Here is a 26,905-nt window from a genome sequence, read left to right as displayed (position 1 = left end):
TCCTCCCGTGTGTGTGAGTAAATGTTTATATTACACTGTGGGGACCAAATGTCTCCACAAGGATAGTAAAACCTGAGATCACCTACATTGTGAGGACCAGCCAGCAGTCCCCACGGCTTATTAAACATACTAAACAATGTTTTTTTGAAAATGTAAAAATAAAAAAAGGTTTCTGTGAGGGTTAGAGTTAGGGTTAGGGGATAGAAATGATCGTTAGATCTGTATAAAATCCAAAAAATGCATGGAAGTCTATGGAGAGTCCTCACAATGATATAAAAACATAGTGTGTGTGTGTGTGTGTTTGTGTGTGTGTGTGTGTGTGTGTGTGTGAGTGTTTAGGGGTAGGGTTAGGGTTAGGGGATAGAATCTATAGTTCATACAGTATAAAAATCATTATGTCTATGAAGAGTCCTCATAATGATAGCTGCACCAACATGTGTGTGTGTGTGTGAGTGTGTGTGTGAGAGTGTGTGTGTGTGTATGTGTGTGTGTGTGTGTGTGTGATGTGTGTGAGTGTTTAGGGGTAGGGTTAGGGTTAGGGGATAGAATCTATAGTTCATACAGTATAAAAATCATTATGTCTATGGAGAGTCCTCATAATGACAGCTGCACCAACATGTGTGTGTGTGTGAGTGTGTGTGTGATGTGTGTGAGTGTTTAGGGGTAGGGTTAGGGGATAGAATCTGTAGTTCATACAGTATAAAAATCATTATGTCTATGGAGAGTCCTCATAATGATAGCTGCACCAACATGTGTGTGTGTGTGAGTGTGTGTGTGTGTGTGTGTGTGTGTGTGTGTGTGTGTGTGTGTGTGTGTGTGTGTGTGTTTAGGGGTAGGGTTAGGGTTAGGGGATAGAATCTGTAGTTCATACAGTATAAAAATCATTATGTCTATGAAGAGTGCTCATAATGATAGATAAACCAACATGTGTGTGTGTGTATGTGTAAGAGAGAGTGTGTGTGTGTGAGAGAGAGAAAGTGTGTGTGTATATGTGTGTGTGTCTGTGTGAGAGAGAAAGAGAGTGTGTGTGTATATGTGTGTGTGTCTGTGTGAGAGAGAAAGAGAGTGTGTGTGTGTATGTGTGTGTGTCTGTGTGAGAGAAAGAGAGTGTGTGTGTGTCTGTGTGTGTGTCTGTGTGAGAGAGAAAGAGAGTGTGTATGTGTGTGTCTGTGTGAGAGAAAGAGAGTGTGTGTGTGTCTGTGTGTGTGTGTTACAGCAAGTTTACAGTCACAAGATTTCTATTTATTATTAATAGCAACTACAGTATATCGTGTCTATTTTCTGTTGAATTATTCATATCCCATATGCATGTACATGTTCCTCAAGGTGGCGCTGTTGACTCGATTTACATTTGACAAAGAAGCAGCGTGAAGTGAACTATAGCAAGTACAACACATTGACAGTATGGCTGTTCTAATATAAATTCAGTAAGTTGTACATCTTTAAGTACCTGAGAAATACAAAGGTGTAGCTCAATATGCCTTTAACAGCCAGTTGCGTCTCAAAAAATGTCAGTGTGCATGTAAATCATTTCGTCCCATTGTTTATTGTGCCACCTCAAAATATAGAGAATATATACTATTCTGTTATTTTCTAATTGTCTAGACAAAGCTTTGATGTTCGGTGCATTTAAGGGTTCATCATAATCTGAATAAATGTGTTCGCCGATCAGTGGTTAGCTTTAATATGATCATGTGACTCTTCTCGTCTGAGAAATGTTCAGGATTGTTTCCAGAGACTGAGCTCATGTGAATTATCTGTCTGTACTGACTTCACAGACACTAATGGAAGTGTGGCAGTCACAGTGTGTGTGAGCAGCGCCATCTGCTGGTGTCTTCATGACTCACAGTGTTAGTGTGCAGGATATGTAGTGCGTCACACATCAAAGCACATTGAAAACAGCATGCCAGTTACTATACTGTTTCTAATACACTGTTAAAGTACGCAACCGTGAATGTACTTCAATCATATTTACATATCATCCAGTTTGGAATTCTTGGAAATAGAAATGTGTGTTCAATGAGACACTTACAATGGAAGTCAATGGGGTCAATCTGTAAACATTAAAACACTGTTTCAAAAGTATAGACACAAGACATAAACAATATGTGTTCACATGATTTTACTGATAAAATCACTTACTAACCACATCTGTGTGAAGTTAGAGACAATTTTACAACTCCCTGATGACATTCCTGTAATAGTAGCTCAAATAATACGAGTTTAACAGAAGAATTAATGTAAGTGCTTTTATAAAATTATACGCTTCACATTTCTGCCTTTAAACCCTCCAAAAATGTACCCCATTGACTTCCATTGTAAGTGTCTCACTGGAACACACATTTGTGCTTTTTTTAAAAAAAAGGAGGGACGAGTTGATGAAAAATTTTTTTGTGGTTATCAACATAATCCCACAAATGCTGTCGATTGAGCTTAAAAGGACAGTTCACCCAAAAATGAAAATTCTCTCTTCATTTACTCACCCTCATGATATCCCAGATATGTTTTTCTTTTTTCTGCAGAACACTCTAAATCTCCACTTTCACTTTTACATTCAACAACCTACTGTTTGGGGCTGGTCAAAGATGAAGATTGACAGTATAACAGGATTTAAATATTGATCTGTTCCTCACCCACACCTATCATATCACTTCAGAAGACATGGATTTAACCACTGGAGTCTCATGGATTACTTTTATGCTGCATTTATGTGCATTTTGGAGCTTCAAAGTTCTGGTCACCATTCACTTGCATTGTATGGACCAACAGAACTGAAATACTCTTCTAAAATTCTTCATTTGTGTTCTGCAGAAGAAGTCATACACATCTGGGATATCACGAGGGGGAGTAAATGATGAGAGAATTTTCATTTGTGGTTGAACTGTCCGTTTAAGTTGTATTGAACCAGGAATATTACTTTATTAGCAGTGACTTTTTAAACATCTTTCTAGTTTTTAAAATAATAATATACAATAAACAAGAGACTTTAAAAGCACTGGCACCTCAGAAATGTTTGTTATAGTTTATTTTTTGAAAATCCAGATGTTATGAACTTGTTTACCCTGTTTCAAACAGGTCTTGAAAGAAATTATCAACTAGAACAGAACTCGTTCATGTACATCCTCCTGTTTGTTTAGTATAAAGGTATAGTTCAGCTAAAAACCCAAAATCATTCATCACTGACTCGCCTTCTTATTTCTTTCTTATGTGGAACACAAAAGGAGATTTTAGGCAGTCACCATTCACTGTATGGAGAAAAGATGCATTGAAAGTGAATGGTGACTGAGAATGTCAGTCCTGAACATTCAGCCAAACATCTCTTGAGCTCCACTAAAGAAAGTCAGTCATGCACATTTAGAACAACATTTTTAGCATGAGCAATCCCTGTAAATGCTCTGATACGTGACCAGAATGAGTGCGTTTCCGGTGTTCACCTCAAATGCTTTGATAAATGTGACGTTGCACACACGTGGAGAGCCGTCTGAAAGCAACAGACTGACAGACGAGAAATCAATCAAAAAGGAAATAAATGTCAAGACAGTGTTTTTCTTTTGTAACTACATCATTTGTATTTTCTTTCAAGAGAAGCTGCAGAAAGAGTCTTCATCCCCGATTCGTTGCTCCGCCCCGCTCTTCATTCACCGCTTCTTAGGGGGTGTGGCTGTCCGGGGTGGAGTCACGGGACGGCCAGAGTTCATCCCTCCGTACTGGTACTTTGCCTTCTTTTCCGACGGCTTCAGAATCTGAGAACATGACAACAAAACACAGATTAACAGGACAAAACCAGTGTGAAAGATTTCAAGCGTCACTTGCTCAATCAGTTTGTGTGCTACTAATAAAAACATCATTTCTCATTTCTTTGGTTTTTATGGTGAGCTGGATGTTTGTGTGAGAGACCTGGAACGAGCACATGAGAGTCTCATCTACGCTCATCATTCCTCCAGCGTTGTCAAACTCGCCGCAGTAATTTGGCGCCGAGAACAGTGTGACCAGTTGACGCTTCGCAAAGAACTCGTAACCGTCCTCGACCACCTGCCAAACACACACACACTCAAAGTATTCATGCAACCTAAATGACCCGTATAAAGTCAGACTCAGGAAACACTGATTTCTTTTGTCTTTAAAGCTAAAGTGTCATTTCTGCTGTCTAAGGAATAGCAAAATTAATGACTGTTTTCCAACAGATTTCTGGAACACTCTGCCATCTGATACAGAAAAACAAGATGTTTAAAGCAAGTTATCACAATGTTTTATTAAAGACTTGACACTCTTCAGGAAGTCAATCCACCACTGGATTAGTGACCGAGACTGTACAGTCAAATATTACACTCTTCTTCAGTGATGGGCACGTCTGCCGTTCTCTCAAAACACTTTTCACTAGTTGAATTTTTCTATTATCAATGTCAAACATGCATCACAGGACAATACTGACATTTTTTACCTTTTTTTTCGGAAATTGTATGTATCCTTAATACACACAACCACAAAGTATCGTCACACTTTTTGCATAGTTTTACAAAAATACAGCTTGCTTAAAAACAACACTAAATACTAATTAAGAACTTCATATAGCGCTGCTTTGGATAAAAATGACAATATTTACCTTGATTTTTCTTCACTTTAACATGTTTTATATTTCACATCAAGCATACTCTTCACTGTTGTCTCTTTAATAAAGTAGTACACTAAAACTTCATGAAAGCCAAAATTATAAGTTGGGACAGTTCAACATAATTTTCACAAATTTTCATGATAGATGTTATTTAATTTAGTCATATTTTAACATAAAAAGTCTGGGTCTGGGACAAGAGTAAAACAGTAAAAAGGATGATATATACATTTATATATACAGATACCCGACTCGACATTAAGCACTGTCATGTGCTTGTCCTTTGGTCAAGTAAATTGGTCATCCGCTTGTCCGGAGAGAAAAACATTTCAAATAAAAAAAAAAGAACGCAAGAAAGAAAATCCTCTGTCTTTCTGCACTGTTCTTGTTCCCTGTTAGGTGTAAATGATGACGATGGTTAAATCATTACTCGCCCTTCGTGTGAATTTCAGTCACTATTCACTGTCACTGCATCTTTTTTCTTTCATAAATGAAAAGTGCATTGAGACTGAAACTAACATTCTCCACAACATCTCCTTTTGAGTTCCATGGAAGAAAGTCAGACGGCGAGTAATCAGGCATGTGATTGGAAACGCAGGGAAATGTACCGATCATCAAACTAACAATTAAAACCACTTCTACAGCATTTATTAATGTTTGTTTGTTCATTTCAACATATTACATTTTTTTAAATCAAATGTTGTATATGTTAACATTAGTTAATGCACTAGGAACTAACGTGAACAATAAAAAATTGTATATAACCAACATCAACAAAGATTAATAAATGCTGTAAAATATTCATGATACTTTAATGTTTTAAAAGATAAAACCTTATTGTAAAGTGTTACCAATAATTCTTGACAAACGCTCGTTGATCAGCACAAAACCACCCAAACAGAGCGCAGAAGTTATAAATATATAGTCAACATCTGGGAAGGGATCATTTTGACAAGCTTGAGACTGAGCCGCAAGATGACGGCACCAGCTCATGCAGTGCTGACTGAAGCAGTTCATAGGGAATATGAGTCAATTCCGATTCCTGGTTTTCGGAATCGATGGAATAGGGAGGTAAAGTTAAACCTCATAATAAACAGCTCATTTGAAAGTGTTATTTGCACTATTTGTGATTGAATGAATGGCATTTACTATTTATAGGTCTATTCTAGTAGTACATTTGGTCCTAGATACACATCCCAAAGTGCAATGCTTCAATCGGGATACATTTGAGGGAACTTTTATTTGATTATTTTATTGAAATTGCCTGTTCTCACCCACCAGTTGATCTTGTTATAAAGAGGTTTATATTGGCATGCAGTTAACCTAAACTAAATAAAACTGTCCAAATGTGCACTTTAATTTTATTTTAAAATCCAGGTATTTGTACTGGTTTATTTCATATAATATTACAATATTTTTCATAATGTGTATTTAAAATTTTGGTTATGAATTTGACTTCAAAGAATAATTTTAATGTAAAAATTGGGTAAAAAGAATGAAAAACAAATATGCAAAATATTTTAAAACATAGGCCTACTGTAAAAATACTGAGAATGAGTAGAGAAGAGTTAGACTCTTGCTTTTATGAGTGCAGTCCATTCATCATTTAAACTTTAATCTACAGATTTATTGATGTGAACTGGGAAGCTTACTCTCCATCACTTGATCCTCCTCTGCCATCTCCTGGTTGCAGACAGGTGTTGTAACATTGGTGAAGTGTTTACTGTACAACCATTTTCCATCACAAATTGGCATTTTATTGGATTATTAATTTGATTGACAGTAAAACACTGGCAGAGTACAGAATAGGTCTGGAAAGCATCTGTCCAATGTGTTGAAGGGCGTGTACAGATTTAAACAAATGGAGCACATTTTATGGCTGAACGAACTGCAAAAGATTCAGAATCAGGTTGATGATCTTTTAGCTGAAGTCATTTTATAATCCTTTCATGAACTGAATTAGTGCTGTTAAGGCTTCTGGAATGTGTAGTAGTTCAGTGGTCACGAAAATGAACATATCAGTCCATTTCCCCGAGCGGAAACGATTCCAAGCTTTAGAGTCGAATCTCGATTTCCAGTGCCTCAGAATACACCCCCAGCCCTAGCAGTTCTGCTGTTAAACGCAGACATGACATGCAAGGCTACATCGCAATTTAAATTTGAATTCACTCCATAATGCTGCAGATATCATATACCAATGTCTCAGAGGTCATCATCTGCAGAATTTAAAGAGATTTCCCTCAACATGTACTTACTGTAAGTGCTGCTTTTACAACTGTCATGCTGATTTTACACATTAATGTGAAAATGCCAATGAATACCAATGTAATATTACATGTTCTTAGGAGTGCCGACCCCTCTTCACCGAGTGGCTAGTATTATTTCGGGATTGTGCATTTAAATTCACAGAGTTTTTACAGAGTGGTCTCCCAAAAACTCATGTCCATTTTTATTATATCCGTAACCCAAGTTCATTTTTCCGATCTAAACGGGAAAAATCATCTAGACTGAACATTTTCTAATGTCTGCACTGTATCTGCAGGGTTTTATGATTATACAGACAAACGGTTCGATATACATGAAGATAAATGTAACGATTTCACTGCAAATATCACATCAGTAATGCTGGAATTGCAGCTAGCGATTTTTAACCTGCTAGCAACTGTGGTGACACTTCAAACCTGTTTTATATCCAGACATTTTATTTGTCTTGATGAATTAAAATAAACCTGTCTTACTTGAATGAAGTCCTGACGGTGAAAATCAGGAGCCTCCGTCTCGCGGTTCTCAACAACGTGTGCATGTGACGCAGAAGCAACTGTGACGTTTCCGAGGGAAGTTGAATGACACTTTTTTGGGTAAAAAAATGCTTATCGAGAATCCACCGGACAGGACAATGTCGATAACATATTAACCCCCGATGAAATATTAACAACCAAGATGAATAAATTATATAAAAGTGGTGTTTATTGTTAGTTCATATTAACTGACGTAGTTAACTAACATTAACAAATGTTGCCCAATGTTCATTTTTGGGTAAATTATCTCTTTATTTTCGCTGTGACGTTACCTGATGCGCGCGGCAGATGAGATCCAGATCGTGGCGGTTGAGGAACTTGCTCACCACATCGGCACCAAATGTGAACGAGACGCCGCGATCATTCTCACCCCAACCCTGAACGTCTTTATCAGGGTCTGACCACAGCAGATCACACAACAGACCTGAAGACACAGAGTCGATGAACGTCTCAATGTGTGCAGTACTCCGTGAACACTAAACCCTCTGTAGTGAGCACAAACACACCTGTGTCAGGTACATCTGTAGGTCTCATGATGCGTCTGATCTGCTCCATGGACTGAAGATCTGGAGAAAGACCTTTCAAAGAAATCACACACTAATCAAAACCACCACTGCAAGACTCAACATTATTTCAAACAAAATTCAAGTTTTGCTTCTTTTCTGTAAGCTTGTCTATATGCTGGTGTACTTGTAAATGTAGACAAAAGTTCATGGTTGCTCTGTGTTTTCCCCCTCCAAAATATTCATGTTCCTAAAAATACTGATTTTTGCCATGAGATTTTTCACCAAGAAAATAATAAACTCCTTATGACGCTCTGCAATGTAAACTGAAGCTTTGTTTAATCGAGCCCAGTGCTCGTCCCGCCCAAACTTCCCGTTTCCGTAGGAAATACGTGAACGCACCAAAGAAAAGGGCGCTCATCAAGTCAGTTCATTGGGGCTTTCTGAAACTGCCTTAGACTGAGTGTTGTTGTGGAAACCTGCCTCCATGGCAGCAGAATATCTTCTCATCCACGATGGCGGCAATCGGCAAGCAGTTGAAACAGTCCGTGAACGTTTTCCACAGTTTGATGTTGAATCTGCGTTTGCCTGGGGAGAAATAAACAAACTCATATAAAACACGGAGAGCCACATGAAAGCGGTCAAGATCTTAATGTGTGCTGATCTTCTTTGAATGGTAGCTCTCACACTCATCGTAGAAGCCGTAGATTCGGTTGATGGAGGCACACTCGTGGTTTCCCCGCAGCAGGAAGAAGTTCTCGGGGTATTTGATCTTGTACGCCAGCAGCAGACAGATGGTTTCCAGAGACTGTTTCCCTCGATCCACGTAATCTCCTAGAAACAGATAATTCGCCTCCGGAGGAAATCCACCGTACTCAAACAGCCTCAACAGATCTGTGTACTGGCCGTGAATATCACCTACACACACAGTTTATCACAGTTTAATTCTGCTCTCTGCTCAGAAATCATGAGATTATTTTATTATGTTAATATTCAAGCTGCTTTTAACAATATTTCACGTGAAAAGTGTTGAAAACTTTTGACATACCATTTAGTGGCGGGTTGATCTGAAATATATGATGCCAAAATACTAGAGCACTGTTGAATCAATTAAAATATTGCACATCAGTCGGGTGAATAGTTGTGGATAAACAGAAGAAATTGGCATGAAATATCAATGACGTGAAACCTTTTTTCTCTCTCCATTATTCAAAATACATAAATGCAATTTACGCTAAACAATTACTTAAATACACCTCTGTTGTAATATATTTTACATTTCTGAATTCAAAGTCATTTTAATATTTTTCTAGGGCTGAAAGTCAAAACTTTCATGTTGCGTAACCGTCCTGAGGCAGTAGAAAAAGGTCATGTTAGTGTGAGCAGTGCTGGATAATCGTATTACTTTAATCTCTGAAGTTTTTTTTTAATAAATATGATTTTTTATTAGGAGTGCAACGATTCACTCATCTCACTCTTCGGTTCACGATTCTTTGGACTAAGCCTGAATCAAGAAAAGTTCAGATTTAATGTCTTCTTTTATTATTACTACTTTAAAAGAAATACGCAATTGTATGTGGCCATATCTTTATCTTTAGTTCCTTTCCTTTATGTGTATTAAATGTAGCTAAAAGTTCTGTTCTTAAAAGTGCTAAATGATCATCAGAGATGTACTGGGACTTACAATCAGCCCAGAACAGGCAATGGTGACACCAAATGGAAAGATTAGCTAATAAATCTGCTAAGTGAAAATACAGAATAATGTGAGACACATATGCTGCTTACACACCGTCACCGATTACATGCATTTAAAATATTTTAAAGTTGTATTTTTCTAAAATAATATCATCTCTGATTACATCTAAATATTATTTTCAAAAATGCATATTTAATGGAAGTGCATGTTCAAATCAGACATGACATTTGACATTAGGATTTTAATCCTCATATCATTACTCAGCAAACTACTGTATATAGTGGATTCATTCTCTCGTGCAGTCAGATCAGATCAGTCTCAAGCTTCAAACGGACATTCGATCCCTCGCACTGAAAAGGTGCGTCTCTCTCGCTCCTGGTTTCAGTTTCAGCCGAACTCATCACACAACACCTGTGGCTATTAGTGTGCAATCACATTTTAGTGCTCCTTTTGTGCACTGAAGCCATTTACATTTGTATGCCCATGTAACGTAGTCGTTGGACGTCACAGTAAAATTTAATAAAAACTGAGCCATGTCCATGATGTGCATCGTCATATTTTTGAATCGTGATGCATCATGCAACGATAAACCGCTACACCCCAATGATTTATATTTAAAAGCTTTTGTCTACCAACTGAAAGTCATGTGGTGTAAATAACATGTGGGTCACCATTTTGTTACATTGACAAAAAAAGACAATCACTTTAGACCCTCATGGCTGAGTGACAAGTTTTGAAAAAGAATCAATATTTTGGCACTTTTAAGAAAAGGAACATTTTGCTCAGGTCATGTGAGAAAACGTCTTGCTATTCGTGACCCATAAATTCATGGTATTTCTATAATATTAATTTTTTTTAACCTTGAATTTATTGATCAAAAAGTACGATATGATGTAAATATTGACAATGTGTTTATGTGCAAGTGTGGGTCCCCTGCAATAAACGCTGCCCGAGAACTATAAACTTCCCGAGTCCAAAACAGTCTCTGGGAGCAGAGGCGGATGCAGCAGGTGTGGCTGCGTCAAACCTCACAAAGGCTGTCAATTTAAATCACAATCATAAATGTACACGGGGAAATACAGTGTTTTTGGGGCACCTTCCAGCTTTATTGTGGAATCATCCATTTGAGATTACCCCGCCCCTAAACAGCATGTCCATCAGACAATCTCTTCCCGTCTAAGTGGACAGTTCTTGACCAGAATCAGATGAAATGTGCACCAGACTTTATGCCATTTAGTCAAAGGTCTGGCTACTCCAGACAGCTGGTTTCAAATGTCATTATTCATTCTTATGTGTGATTAAAGTGTGTTAATGAAGTTAAACAACTCACCGCAGATTTTGAGCGGCGCCTCGAGCTCCAGCAGGATGGGTTGACTGAGGAAGATCTCACGTGATTTAATACACAAACCTCGAACCTCCGCTTCGGTCATCTGAACGATCTTTCCTGGACGGCATCCTCGCACTGACACAAGAGAAAAAACAACAATGTCACAATGTGCACCAAACAGACAACGAAGGCAGCATTAGTGTTTGATGTTGCTAGTCTCTGTTCTGTCTGTCGAGAGTGGCCGATTCTGCTAGTATTGGTGAACTGCACGTCTGGACATATCTTTAGAAAATCAGATCACAGATGAGACATACTGCCGGTAAAACGAAGATGTGATTCTGATTTGACAAGGAATTTGTGCTCTTGATGCTAAAGCTGAACAAATCACCCCTGTAGAGTAGCTCTTTATTAGTTAAAAACCATACACTGCATTTACACTAGGGATGTGCGCTACGATTAATTTGACTGTCGTTTCAACGGAAGTTTTGTAACCGACTAGTCGACTTGTCTAAAGAACAATTCATTCACAGTATTAAAGATACCAACCTTCAGAAAACAGTAAAAAAAAAGTGTGTTTATGTGACCCATTTAAAATACTTAATCTATTCCAAATCCGAAGCTAAATTCCACTGAAAAGTGGCATTTATCTGTGACGTGCTCGCCTTGAATTACGATCATTGTACATTAAATATAGAACATGACACGCATTCACTGAATCAACATTAGTGAATATTTAATAGACATATTTATTGAAAACAATTGAATGAATAGTGCAGGATCAATGGAGCAACAATTAAAAGCCTGTTCTAAACGGAAATCACCAATAAAAGTTACTGAACAAATTAAAACAGTCAGGACATTGTTGAAAATAATTAACAGGTAGACTAAGTCAAAAAATGGCTTCTTTTCTACAGATGTCTTTCATTGGCATAATAGTTTTTTTGATTTCCTATAATTAAATAATGTGCAGTTAGAGGTTTTTGTTTCTTTACACATAAAAGTGCAGTTTAGATATTCATCAGCTCATTAAGAAAAAACAGCAACGCTGGTATCGGGATCGGCCAGTACTGAGAGTTCAGGTACAGAGATCAGATCGGCATCAGAGCATTCCTACCTTTTGTAATGTTTAAGCATGCTGTGATTTATCTTGTAGTAACTATCGGCGTGGAAGTTGTGTCTGAAATCATCATTATTATTTAAAGCATTGCTTGTATAAAAATTCACCACATTCAATTATACATTTTAATATTAGTCATTATGAGATTCCTGTTAGCAATGTAGCCGTTATTATTCATAGTCCACAGGTTAATTGGTGAGGTGTTGAGGACAGATTAAGAGCAGTATTTTTATGGAGTCTGTTGCAGATTCTTTATGGCAGGATGTCTAACAGACAACGGATTGCTTTAATTGTTGCAGAAGAAAAAAAAAAAGCTGGATGCCGTGAACTATATGTTATGCACAAACAATAATCTTACAGCACTTTTGAAGCAACTCCAAGCACTCTGGTTACCACTGAAGCGAATCATTGTGCCCGGGACGCAGATAAGCGGCATTGTGCTTTATGATGGAGCGTCTCTTATACCTCGTGTATGGCTGTGCTCAGAGTCCATACATCCCTAAGAAATGCATCCACTAACACATTAAGATGTGATATGATATGGGGGGGTCACGTGACACCATGCAAGCAGCAGACGTGTGAGCGACGAGCTCTGCGCACTTTGCTAAATTATTTATTATTTTCATGTTATAATTTGGTGAAATTTGATACACCCAGTTACACATTTGCTCTTTGAGGCAAAACATGGCAAAGAAGTCAAAATCCTCGGGCTCTGGAGAGGAGATCCAGCGTCAGTTGTCCAACATGTCGGTGATGTTGATGAAGGTTCTTGCTGACTTGGAGGATCTCGCTGTAATAGGTTGATCGATTACGGCGATGGAAATAAAATTCTCTGAGATAATTACAAGAGTGACTGATGTTGGGAGACGAATCGATTTTCTGGAATCTTCAGAGAGGGAATTAACCAATAATCTGCCCGCGACCAAAGTTGATTTGGTTTCTTTTTTCATTGGCTCCACCGAGTGGCTGGAGTTTGTTTTGTGAATAACACTTTTCCTTAAAGAAACTTTTGCATTGACGGAAGATTACTTTTTGCATTGAAGTTCCCGGCCAGTTTGTGAGCGGACACTACGGATGACCGCAAAATATCTACATGCTCACACAAAGGATGTTTTTTATAAAGCTGACGGATTGTGTAAGTCATGGTATATAGTTTTATGCGGCCTCTGAGTGAATTGACTCGACCATCCGGGGAACCAGGATGCGGTTTTGTTTCTTTTTGTATTGGTTCCACCTAGCGGCTGGAGCTTGTTCTACTGAATAACACTCCTTTGGAACAGCTGTGGATTAATCTGTTCGTTCTTTGTGCTTATTCCTCCTGCTGGCTGGAGTTTGTTTTGTTGAGTATTTTTACGGGACACTGGAATGATTACGTCATCCTGAACATATCTGAACGGTTTTGTATCAGCTGGAATTTGTCTTGTGGAAGATCACAGCTTTGAGACAGTTCTGTGAATGAATCTACACATTCTTTGTGTTCATTCTTCCTATTTGCTGGGGTTTATTTTACAAAGTATTTTCTGTTATGTAATTTTGCCTCATTTGTGAGGCAAAATTGAGCAATCTGATGGCAAAGTTGTCATGGGGGCTCGTGGGCGTTCATGGACCTTTTGAGTTTAGAGGGATTGTCGCCGGCTGGCGCTTTTGTGCGTGGGGTTAATGTGCACGTTTTTCTTTTTTCTATTTTTGTTCGGGGTTTGATTGTTTCACTAATGGGAAATGTGGTCTGTATAATTTTGTTTTTGACACAGTTTTTTTTTTTTTTATTATATCAATATATCAAATGTTAATATGAGTGTACTATCTCTCTCCACATGGAATGTGAATAGGTTGGGGCACCCCATAAAAAGAAGGGAAGTTATTTATTTTCTTAAGCATAAGAAATATGATATAGTGTTTCTTCAAGAAACACATCTCTCCCCGCAGGAAGCTGAAAAATTTAGGAAGATAAGGGGTGGACATGTAAGAGTAGGGGGGTATTATATTGATTAATAAACATCTACAATTCAAATGTCTCAAACAGATTAAAGATAAATTAGGAAGAGTCATTATTGTTTTAGCTGAAATTCAAGGGCAAAGGTTGATTTTGGCTAATATTTATGCACCTAAAGCTGATGATCAAGGCTTTTTTATAGATCTTGAAGGGATGTTGCAAACCGCTGGCACCCCTCATGATATAATATTGGGAGGAGACTTTAATCTTTTGATGGACTCAGTCCTTGATCATAGTGAAGCAAAAGTGTGCAAGCCCCCTAGAGCAACAGTGACATTTCATGAGTGGTGCACCGAGTTGGGCAGAGTGGCGGCTTTTGAAGAGTTATCATATAAACTACTGGGCAGGTTGGGTGATTATGGCAGGAAGTGGGGCACTTATTTGGCCTTCCTGGGGGGTTGAGGGGAAGAAGTAGTGGAGAGGGACAATTGGGTAATTTCTGTAATTAATGTGTGGAATCTTTGTTGTTTTTTTTGGTTGGTTAATTCCTTTGTCTTTTCAAAGAAAATACTCTATGACATAAACTGCATGTTTATATGCGTGTCTGTTGCTATTTAATGTCTGACCACTGGGATGTATGTTGGGTGATGGGGGGGCATATATGGTTAAAAGTTGATTCCGAGTTTTCATGTGTTATATGCTTTAATTTTAATTTTGGAATCAATAAAATTGTTAATGGCAACATGTGATATGATTTTTTCCCCCACAGACAGCAATCTAACAGTCAACATCCCTAGTTGAGCCTGTATATAGAGATTTCTGCAGCACATCCAAATATGGCCAGAGACACACACACACACACTATCATGATGAGAGAAGAGATACGTCTTGTGTCTTTGTCTCCAGGACTCAACTCTTGCTCATTGTTACACATGTAATCTTATTCATCGTTAGTTCAACAATCTTCATTATTTCAAGCTAATTTTTACAATTCAGCCAATGAATTTCCATCACTTTTCCAGTCATGTGTGATTCTGGATGACTTTTTAACAAACAGTTAATTGACATTACTCTCACACAGTTAGCTATAAATCAGGACTGCTTACACTTCATAATGTTTCATAATGTTAACATTTTTAAGCGTATTTGTCATTCAGGTGTGAGCCAAAAATCAACTGAATGACGTCAGACAGACAACCGAGGGAATAAAATGTCAGTCTTTGAGACTTCCGGTCGATATAGAGGTTCCTCTCTTTACTTTGGTTCTCTTTTCACGTTATCCAGATCATCCAATTGTTGTCCTGCGATTGACATAATGAGCACCTCTGCTATAAATATATTACTGCGACAGAAATTATTTTTTTCCCATGACTTTTCCGGGCCTGCATATCAGATTTAAAATCCCCTGAACTATTCTAGTTTACAGTTATTCTATCTCATGTTAAGTTACTTTTTTCCACTTATTTATTTTTTTATTTTTGCAGAATCTGTCATTTATTTTACATTGCTTTGGAAAGAGTTTAAGGAAAACTGGTCAGACCAGAAACACACACACACACTCACACGCACACACACACTCTCTCTCTACCAGAGACACTAATGCCCTCATATGGGCACAACAAACACGCACACATACACACACGCATGCACACACACACACACACACTCTCTCTCTCTCTCTCTCTCTACCAGAGACACTAATGCCCTCATATGGGCACAACAAACGCGCACACACACACACACACACACACACACTTGTGTTTGGTAACAATATAACCTCTGTCACAGATGATGTCACTGACTCCAGAACAGATCACTGCGTGTTCACACTGTCAGTATAAATGATCCTAAAGACGAGAGATGACACTACACATTAATAATGCCTTACGGTTCCATACAAGCTTAAGTATCACAATATCTACAGTAGGGATGGGACAATATAGTGCAAACCAAAAAAATAAAAAATCAACCATATCATGGATTAACTCGATTGTTTTTTTTTTTTTTTTTGAACACAGAAAAGCAAAACATAAATACACAAAATCAACATTTAACTACCACCCCTCCCCAACCCCACCCTCAAAAAACACCCCTGTGGTCATACATGAGCACATACAAAAAACAAAAAAATCTACTACCCTCTCTCTCCACTGTTCCACCCCGAGAACCCTCCAAGAATGCCAAGTATCTGCCCCATTTCCCAACAAACAAATCCAATTTCCCCAGCCTTCTATATGACCCTTCTTCGAGAGCCGCCACCCTCTCCATCTCCGAGCACCACTCCTGAAATGGGGGCGCTCCAGCCGACTTCCAACCCCTCAAAATCACCTGTCTGGTGACCATAACACTGGTTAGGACCCAATCCTCCACATGTTTATTCCCCACATTGATGACTGCCCCATCTCCCAAAATATGAAATGCGAGATAACGGGGTGTGACTTAACTTCTCTATTTAGTTTGATAGAAAGGCTGTGTAATGGCGAAATAGTGGCAAGAACTTCCTGTTCAATACAAAATCAGGCAGGGGCTCTCTCAGGTGGAAGTGACCAATGAGCCAAATGTCTGAGACTGAACGCATAATAATAAAACAAAATCCTGGGTAGGCCTAGCCCACCTTTGTCAACTGGCCTATGCAATTTACTGAAATGTAATCTGGGACATTTATCATTCCAAATAAAGGGGGACATCTACAGGGAGAGATTGTAGCAGGTAGTTGAATTTTAGAATACAATTCATTTTAATAACATTAACCTTCCCAATCATACAGGTGCATCTCAATAAATTAGAATGTCGTGGAGAAGTTCATTTATTTCAGTAATTCAACTCAAATTGTGAAACTCGTGTATTAAATAAATTCAGTGCACACAGACTGAAGTAGTTTAAGTCTTTGGTTCTTTTAATTGTGATGAATTTGGCTCACATTTATCAAAAACCCACCAATTCACTATCTCAAAAAATTAGAATACATCATAAGACCAATAAAAAAAACATTTTTAGTGAATTGTTGGCCTTCTGAAAAGTATGTTCATTTACTGTATATGTACTCAATACTTGGTAGGGGCTCCTTTTGCTTTAATTACTGCCTCAATTCGGCGTGGCATGGAGGTGATCAGTTTGTGGCACTGCTGAGGTGGTATGGAAGCCCAGGTTTCTTTGAAAGTGGCCTTCAGCTCATCTGCATTTTTTGGTCTCTTGTTTCTCATTTTCCTCTTGACAATACCCCATAGATTCTCTATGGGGTTCAGGTCTGGTGAGTTTGCTGGCCAGTCAAGCACACCAACACCATGGTCATTTAACCAACTTTTGGTGCTTTTGGCAGTGTGGGCAGGTGCCAAATCCTGCTGGAAAATGAAATCAGCATCTTTAAAAAGCTGGTCAGCAGAAGGAAGCATGAAGTGCTCCAAAATGTCTTGGTAAACAGGGGCAGTGTCTTTGGTTTTCAAAAAACACAATGGACCAACACCAGCAGATGACATCGCACCTCAAATCATCACAGACTGTGGAAACTTAACACTGGACTTCAAGCAACTTGGGCTATGAGCTTCTCCACCCTTCCTCCAGACTCTAGGACCTTGGTTTCCAAATGAAATACAAAACTTGCTCTCATCTGAAAAGAGGACTTTGGAACACTGGGCAACAGTCCAGTTCTTCTTCTCCTTAGCCCAGGTAAGACGCCTCTGACGTTGTCTGTGGTTCAGGAGTGGCTTAACAAGAGGAATACGACAACCGTAGCCAAATTCCTTGACATGTCTGTGTGTGGTTGATGCCTTGACTCCAGCCTCAGTCCATTCCTTGTGAAGTTCACCCTAATTCTTGAATCGATTTTGCTTGACAATCGTAAGGCTGCGGTTCTCTCGGTTGGTTGTGCATCTTTTTCTTCCACACTTTTTCTTTCCACTCAACTTTCTGTTAACATGCTTGGATACAGCACTCTGTGAACAGCCAGCTTCTTTGGCAATGAATGTTTGTGGCTTACCCTCCTTGTGAAGGGTGTCAATGATTGTCTTCTGGACAACTGTCAGATCAGCAGTCTTCCCCATGATTGTGTAGCCTAGTGAACCAAACTGAGAGACCATTTTGAAGGCTCAGGAAACCTTTGCAGGTGTTTTGAGTTGATTAGCTGATTGGCATGTCACCATATTCTAATTTTTTGAGATAGTGAATTGGTGGGTTTTTGTTAAATGTGAGCCAAAATCATCACAATTAAAAGAACCAAAGACTTAAACTACTTCAGTCTGTGTGCACTGAATTTATTTAATACATGAGTTTCACAATTTGAGTTGAATTACTGAAATAAATGAACTTTTCTACGACATTCTAATTTATTGAGATGCACCTGTAGATAAATGTAATGAAGCCCACCTGCCCACATCGTTCAGATCTTTTTATTAAAGGGTCAAAATTATGGACCCGCAAAGCCGCGGGTCCAGACGGCATTCCGGGCCGCGTCATCAGAGCGTGCGCGAACCAGCTGGCTGGTGTTTTTACGGACATTTTCAACCTCTCCCTCTCTTTGTCTGTAGTCCCCACATGCTTTAAAACATCCACCATTGTGCCTGTTCCAAAACAATCGAAAATAACTTGTTTAAATGACTGGCGTCCTGTTGCTCTGACCCCCATCATCAGCAAATGTTTTGAGAGACTAATCAGAGATTACATCTGCTCTGTATTACCACTCAATCTTGACCCGCTGCAGTTTGCTTACCGCAACAACCGCTCCACTGATGATGCCATTGCATCTACAATACACACTGCTCTCTCCCACCTGGAAAAAAAGAACACTTATGTGAGAATGCTGTTTGTAGACTACAGCTCAGCATTCAACACCATAGTGCCCTCCAAGCTAGATGAGAAACTCCGGGCTCTGGGCTTAAACAGCTCGCTGTGCAGCTGGATCCTGGACTTCCTGTCAAGCAGACGCCAGGTGGTTAGAATAGGCAGCAACATCTCCTCATCACTGACCCTCAACACTGGAGCCCCGCAGGGCTGTGTTCTCAGCCCACTACTGTATTCCCTGTACACACATGACTGTGTGGCAACACATAACTCCAATGCCATCATTAAGTTTGCTGATGACATGACGGTGGTAGGTCTGATCACTGACAATGATGAAACAGCCTACAGAGAGGAGGTGCACACTCTGACACACTGGTGTCAGGAGCACAACCTCTCCCTCAACGTCAGTAAGACAAAGGAGCTTGTGGTGGACTTCAGAAGAAAAGACAGAGAACACAGTCCCATCACCATCAATGGGGCACCAGTGGAGAGAGTCAGCAGCTTCAAGTTCCTGGGTGTCCACATCACTGAGGAACTCACATGGTCCGTCCACACTGAAGTCGTTGTGAAGAAGGCTCATCAGCGCCTTTTCTTCCTGAGACGGCTGAGGAAGTTTGGAATGAACCGCCACATCCTCACACGGTTCTACACCTGCACTGTGGAGAGCATCCTGACTGGCTGCATCTCCGCCTGGTACGGCAATAGCACTGCCCACAACCGCAAAGCACTGCAAAGGGTGGTGCGAACTGCCAAACACATCATCGGAGGTGAGCTTCCCTCCCTCCAGGAAATATATACAAGGCGGTGTGTGAAAAAAGCTCGGAGGATCATCAGAGACTCCAGCCACCCGAGCCATGGGCTGTTCTCACTGCTACCATCAGGTAGGCGGTATCGCAGCATCAGGACACGCACCAGCCGACTCCATGATAGCTTCTTCCCCCAAGCAATCAGACTTCTGAACTCTTGATCTCCCACGATCAAAATACATCATCCCTGCACTTTATTACTCTTTTATCTCACACCGGACTGTCATAAATTATATTACTGTCATTATATTATGTCTCTCTTAACAACTGACTATCAACCGACAGCCTGAATGTCAATACAGTACAATACTGTACATTCTATATATATACTTTTTTCATATATATTTTAATTTTTATTGAATAATGTGTATCTATATAGTATCTATATAGTAAAAAAAAAAAAAAAAAAAAAAAACAAAAACAGCATATTGTATACTGTGCAATGTATGTTATTATTGTATATTGTTGAGTGTAATTGTGTATAACAGATGTTTAAATTGTGTTGTGTTAATTTGATGTTTTAAGTTGTGTAATTATGTATAACAGATGTTTAAATTGTGCTGTGTTAATTTGATGTTTTAAGTCGAGTTTAATTATGTATAACAGATGTTTAAATTGTGTTGTGTTAATTTGATGTTTATTGTAGATTGGCGTATGTCTCATCACTGTCACGACTGCTATGTTGATCGGAACTGCACCCAAGAATTTCACACACCATTGCACTTGTGTATATGGCTGTGTGACAATAAAGTGATTTGATTTGATTTGATTTGATTTGATTTGAAAATTAACACTAACTAAATCAGACAAATTTTCTGGGAATAAAATTCCCATATACTTAATTCCCTATTTGGGCCACTGGAAGGCACCCGGTTGGAAGGCCGTTACTGGACAGTACGCTGTCAGAGCCAAAGCTTCAGATTTAGACCAGTTGACTTTGTATCCTAAGAACTCGGAAAAGTAATTAATAATTCTGTGGAGGCAAGGCATAGATCTAGTGGGGTCTGAGATGAATAATAAAATATCATCTGCGTAAAGCAGAAGCTTATGCACCACACCTCCCACCACCACCCCTGGAAAATCATCCTCCTTTCTTATCGCAGCTGCTAATGGTTCCAGGGCAAGACAGAACAATAATGGGGAAAGAGGGCAACCCTGCCGAGTGCCCCTATCCAGAGTAAAATAACCTGAAATTAATCCATTTGTTTGTACCGCTGCTACAGGGTGTCTATAAAGTAACTTAATCCAACCAATAAATGTACTCCCGAACCCGTACATTTCCAAAATCTTGAAAAGATAATCCCATTCTACCATATCAAATGCCTTTTCGGCATCAAGAGAGATGGCAGCGACCGGAGACTAATCATTCACTACTGACCACATGATATTGATGAAACACCTGATGTTATCAGAAGAGCTACGGCCCCGAATAAATCCCACCTGATCTATATGTATAAGAGATGTCATAACTTAATCGGTTAGCCAACATTTTTGACAGCCTTTGCCCCTGAATGTCTGATAAAACAATAATGACTCTTCCTAATTTATCTTTAGTCTGTTTGAGACATTTGAATTGTAGATGTTTATTAATCAATATAATGACTCCCCTGCTCTTACTTGAGCCAGCACTAAAGAAAACATGTCCACCCCATATCTTCCCAGATTTTTCAGCTTCCTGCTGGGAAAGATGTGTTTCTTGAAGTAACACTATATCATATTTCTTATGTTTAAGAAAAGTAATAACCTTCCTTCTTTTTATGGGGTGCCCCAACCCATTCACATTCCATGTGGAGCGAGATTAGTACACTCATATTAAAATTTGACATTAGAAAAAATAAATTGTGTGTCCAAAATAAAATTCTAAAGACCACATTCCAACATTAGTGCAACAATCAAACCCCAAACTACCCTTGAACCAAACATTAACCCCGTGCACGACAGCGCCAACCGGCGTCCATCCCTCTAAACTCAAACAGTCCATGTACGATTACGAGAGTCCCCGCGACAAGATTGCTCAAGTCTGGTGTTTCTATACAAATTTTGTGAGACAGAATTACACAACATAAGATAATCTATAAAACAAACTCCAGCCAATAGGCAGAACAAACACAAAGAACGTGTAGATTCATTCACAAGACTGTCCCGAAGGAGTGTTATTCCACAAAACAAACTCCAACCGCTAGGTGGAACCAGCACAAAAAGAAACAAAAACGCACCTAGTTTCGTCAGACAGTCAAGTGAATGTTCAGTGAGACAGGCCCACTAGGAAGCAACATGAAAATCACCAAATGGCTTACTCACCCCATTGTCTCTATGAAAGACAATGCTTGCTGTTGGCCGGGAACATCAGTGCAAAAGCGACCTTCCGTTGATGTAAGAGTTTCTTGCATTCCTTGAATCAATCATGTTTCTCTTGTGGAATTCACAAAATGTGGGAACAAGAAAATGCTGTGGTTCTTCCAAGAGAGCTTTCCTTTACTCCTCGCCTCACGTAACACGAGATCTTTATCGGATGATTTTGATCAGGGCCTGTCTCCCTCAGCCGATCTCCGTGCTGGAACCCTGTGAGCTTGCTCGATTTCCAGCTTATGGCCTGTTATGTCGAGCAGACTCGGGAAGAACTCGTCTAGGAATTTTACCATATCTTGGCCTTCCTCATGCTCAGGAATTCCAACAATTCGGACGTTGTTTCGCCGATTACAATTCTCAAGGTCTTCCAGCTTTTCCCAAATGCGTTCCAAATCTGTCTTGGTCGCTAGTGGATTAGCAGTTAATTCCCTCTCCGATGGCTCAAGATAATCGATCCATTTCTCGACATCCCTGATTCTTGTAACCAACTCAGAGAATTTTGTCTCCATCGCAGTAATCCATCAAAGTATTACAGCAAGATCCTCCAAGTCCACCACGACCTTCTGGACAGTTGATGTTAAATCTCTCCCGCCGCACCGTCCAAATAAGAGTCCCTGGTCTGCGGCCCTGTCTGGGGTATCAGCTTGAGCATGTAAGTGTCCGTTAATGTCTCCAGAGCCCGAGGATTTTGAATTCTTTGGCATGTTGACTTCATAGAACAGTTCTGTAGCAGTGTATCAAATCTCACCGGTTTAAGACACAAAATAATTAAAAACTAGCAAAGAGCGCAGAGCTCGCCGTTCACACATCCGATCCCCGCATGGTGCCACGTGACACCCGGCATAACTCGATATTTCGAAATATGCAACGTTTTCTTTCCATGTGATCATAAATGAAATGACCCGTCAAACATCATAATCTCTCTATCCCTTGATTTTACCACTACTTTGCTTTTTTAACTACACTGTTTATAGGGTTCACACAAGGTCCTTTAAGTGCTTGAATTTGTCTTTTAGAACTTTAAGAACTGGAATCACTGGAAAATCTCCTTGTTTTGATGAAAAGTGCTTGACATTAAAGCGGATCGTTTCCTCCGTGCAATGTGTGTCCATCAAAGATGAGGTGACTCCACTTTCATTGAATAATGTGTCTTAATATCCTTTCTGTTCTTTAGAGTCAGATAAAGTTAAAAGAAATATTACTTTTAATCGCATGGATTACTTGGAACAAATGTTGTTTGGTGTTTCTCAGAAGAAAGTTATGCAGGTCTGGAGCGACATGATGGTGAGTAAAAAAGTTTGTGTACTGTATTAAACCAGCGGTTTCCATTATAGATTCCATATATTGGCCTTACTGACGTTTCATAATTTCCAGTGTAGCATTCACAGCCAATACGTTTTGTCTAAAGAAAGCCGTGTGTGTGTGTAATTGTGTTTGAACTGCTTTTCACTCTGATGGAAACCAGTCCTGGCTATTTTCAGACTGTTTTTTTCCTGACTGTGGGCACAACCAAATAAGGTCTTGAGTGAAATGAAGGTTTTCTGCGTCACTCTCCAGAGATTTCAATGACATACAGTGACCTCAAGAAGTATTTGGATGCTTAAGTGTGTATTAAACGCTTATAAATGCATGAATGTCAATTTTATAAAAGCACTTAGGGATGCCAATTTTCAGACATTTTCATAATCGATTGTCGTGGAAATTAATGATTTGAGATGTAAAGTTGTTTAAATCATCATTTCCACGGTTGTTTTAGAGTTTATGGCATTATGTCGTCATGGCAACGGAGTTGTAATATTGTCTCCAACTTCACACAGATGTGGTTAGTAAGTGATTTTATCACAGTAAAATCATGTGAACACACATATTGTTTATGTCTTGTGTCTATACTTTTGAAACAGTATTTTAATGTTTACAGATTGACCCCACACACAGACAAACACACACATAGAGACACAGACAGACACAGAGACACAGACAGACACAGACACACACACACACACACACAGAGACACAAACACAGAGACACAAACACACACAGACAGACAGACACACACACACACAGACACACACACAGACACAAACACAGAGACACAAACACACACAGACACACACACACACACAGAGAGACAGACACACACAGAGAGACAGACACACACACACACAGACACACACACACACACACAGACACACACACACACACAAAGACACACACACACAGAGACAGACACACACAGAGACAGACACACACAGAGAGACACAGACACACACACACACACACACAGAGACAGACACACACAGACACAAACACACACAGAGACAAACACACAGAAACACACACACAGAGACAAACACACAGAAACACACACACAGAGCCACAGACACACAGAGACAGACACGCACAGAGAGACACACAGAGACACAGACACGCACAGAGACACAGACACGCGCACACGCACAGAGACACAGACACGCGCACACACAGAGACACAGACACGCGCACACACACAGAGACACAGACACGCGCACACACACAGAGACACACAGACAAACACTCACACACAGACAAACACACACAGAGACACACAGAGACACAAACACACACATACAAACACTCACAGAGACACAGACACACAAACACACACACTGAGACACAGACACACAGAGACACAAACACACAGAAACACACAAACACTCACAGAGACACACAGAGACACACAGACAAACACACACAGAGACACACAGACAAACACACACAGAGACACACACACACACACACACACACACACACACACACACACAGAGACACACAGACAAACACTCACAGAGACACACAGACAAACACTCACAGAGACAGAGACACACACACTGAGACACAGACACACAGAGACACACAGACAAACACACACACACACACAGAGACACAGACACACACACAGAGACAGAAACACACACACTCACAGACACAAACACTCATACACACACACACACACAGAGAGACACACAGACAAACACACACACAGAGACACATAGAGACAGACAGACACACACTCACAGACAGAGAGAGAGAGACAGACAGACACACAGAGACAGAGAGACAGACAGACACACTCACACACACAGAGAGAAAGACAGACACACAGAGACAGACAGACAGACACACACACACACTCACACAGAGACAGAGAGACACAGAGACAGACACATACACACAGAGACAGACAGACAGACAGACAGACAGACAGACACACACAGAGACAGACAGACAGACACACAGAGACAGACAGACACACTCACACACACAGAGAGAGAGAGACAGACAGACAGACAGACACACAGAGACAGACAGACACACTCACACACACAGAGAGAGAGAGACAGACAGACAGACAGACACACAGAGACAGACAGACAGACACACAGAGACAGACAGACAGACAGACACACACACACACACACACACACACACACAGCCATGAAAAGTTACCTCAGATTACAACATAAACACTTCAATAACACACAACATAAACACAACTGCTCTTCCAAAACACACAATAAAAAACACACACTTCAATTACACACAGTTCAAACACACCTATATGTAGATATATATTTAGTGAAAAGTGAAGTGAAAGTGAGCTCAAGTGTTACTGAAGTGTGTGTGTGTGTGTGTGTGTGTGTGTGTGTGTGTGTGTGTGTGTGTGTGTGTGTGTGTGTGTGTGTGTGGTAGAGGCCGAGCAGACATATTTTTAAACACAAACACACGGCCCTTTTCCTGGTCAAATAAAGCCGCGAAACTCGAGCAGAGCGCGTCATTTACTGCCAAACACATGATAATAAAGTGCCGTGTAATAAAACTCACCTTCTAACAGTCTGGAAATGAGAGAATCCACGTCCAGCTCCCCATCCGCCATGACTGACCGACAGACTGAAGGAGATCCGCCGAGAACCGCCCGCGCGCACCCGCCACACTCCCTCAGCGCGCGTGCACGAGTCTTCCTCAGCGCGCGCCACTAAGATAATATGCTGCTGCCCAGGTGCAGATGGAAAGCTTATTTTCTATTACAACATGTCACGTGGGAAATAACTAAATACAGAAGAAGCCAAACTAAAACAAACACCCAAAGAACCACAGCAAAAGCACTTTTTTATGTTTTAACGTTAGATAAGGATAAGTGAATGCACATGCATAACTTTTACACAAGCTATGGTTTATTAATGAATGGTATCTAACCAGTGGCGGGCAGTGCATTAAAAGCCTAGGCCTTCAGTATGATTCATGCCATAAAGAAAACACAGTTTCACAATGAAAAAGACACCCTATGTCTTTGAGCATCACACATTATGTCGCAGCTAACTAGTAATACCAACTGATATTTTAAAAATACATCCACGCACGAAAGCCAGAACTTGAAACGACACTTAATGCTCAAGCAAGGCTCATTTTAACTGCAGCATGACTGTTTTGTGAAATGAACGTCTCCCGAACAGACATTAAAAAATTATAATTTTTCATATGAATCTACCAAGAGGTCTAAAATACCTGGAAAATCTATCTAATAATATTTAAGATTTAAATGTTGCTTGCAATAAATTTAATTTCGTCAGGGTACACGGTTATGCTGCATTCCATTCAAGTTGGATGTGGGATATTCCTACTTGATATCTCCGACTATAAATGCATTCCATTCCCCGATATTCGGAACTGCAACGCTCCCGTTAACTTAGCAGGGGTTTGACTCTCTTTAGAGATGTCTCCTAGCAACCCAACTGATAAACAATGCTGCAGTGCTAGCATTTGTGCTTCAGGTGTATGATTATCAAAAGAGATTATAATGTTTTATACACCAGTTTCTGCAAGCGTTTGTTAAACAAGCTTTAATATCATGTAATGTGGAAACAAACTCATTTATCGATATTACTTAATAAAGTTAATGTTTATCACTTACTTTGTATATCTCCCTGAGTGTCGACATGTTTGTGTGACATCA

The 26,905-nt window shown here is 39.8% G+C and overlaps 1 protein-coding gene across 1 annotated transcript; it reads right to left on the bottom strand.

The window, feature by feature from the left end:
- Positions 1-3,010: 3,010 nt before the first annotated feature.
- Positions 3,011-25,912, bottom strand: LOC127442105 (serine/threonine-protein phosphatase PP1-beta catalytic subunit). The gene is made up of 8 exons (XM_051699889.1): positions 25,777-25,912; positions 10,937-11,068; positions 8,598-8,828; positions 8,394-8,498; positions 7,914-7,985; positions 7,680-7,831; positions 3,898-4,032; positions 3,011-3,743 (listed from the first exon to the last, which is right to left on the bottom strand). The coding sequence occupies exons 1-8, from the start codon at positions 25,826-25,828 to the stop codon at positions 3,639-3,641; spliced, it is 984 nt and encodes a 327-aa protein (XP_051555849.1). The 5' UTR covers positions 25,829-25,912; the 3' UTR covers positions 3,011-3,638.
- Between the last annotated feature and the right edge of the window lie 993 nt (positions 25,913-26,905).

This window comes from Myxocyprinus asiaticus, chromosome 1 (assembly GCF_019703515.2).
Source record: "Myxocyprinus asiaticus isolate MX2 ecotype Aquarium Trade chromosome 1, UBuf_Myxa_2, whole genome shotgun sequence".
In the NCBI taxonomy this organism is placed as follows: Eukaryota; Metazoa; Chordata; class Actinopteri; order Cypriniformes; family Catostomidae; genus Myxocyprinus; species Myxocyprinus asiaticus.
Note: the sequence above shows the minus strand (reverse complement) of the source record. Positions and strands in the feature narration are given on the sequence as shown.

Bases quoted from the DNA above. Each gene is read 5' to 3' on its own strand.
- LOC127442105 (XM_051699889.1), bottom strand. From the start codon at position 25,828: ATGGCGGATGGGGAGCTGGACGTGGATTCTCTCATTTCCAGACTGTTA. The intron at 8,829-10,936 runs GTGAGTTGTTTA...CTGTGTGTGTAG, and splicing joins GGCGCCGCTCAAAATCTGCG to GTGATATTCACGGCCAGTAC. The intron at 8,499-8,597 runs GTGAGAGCTACC...ATTTCTCCCCAG, and splicing joins CTACGGCTTCTACGATGAGT to GCAAACGCAGATTCAACATC.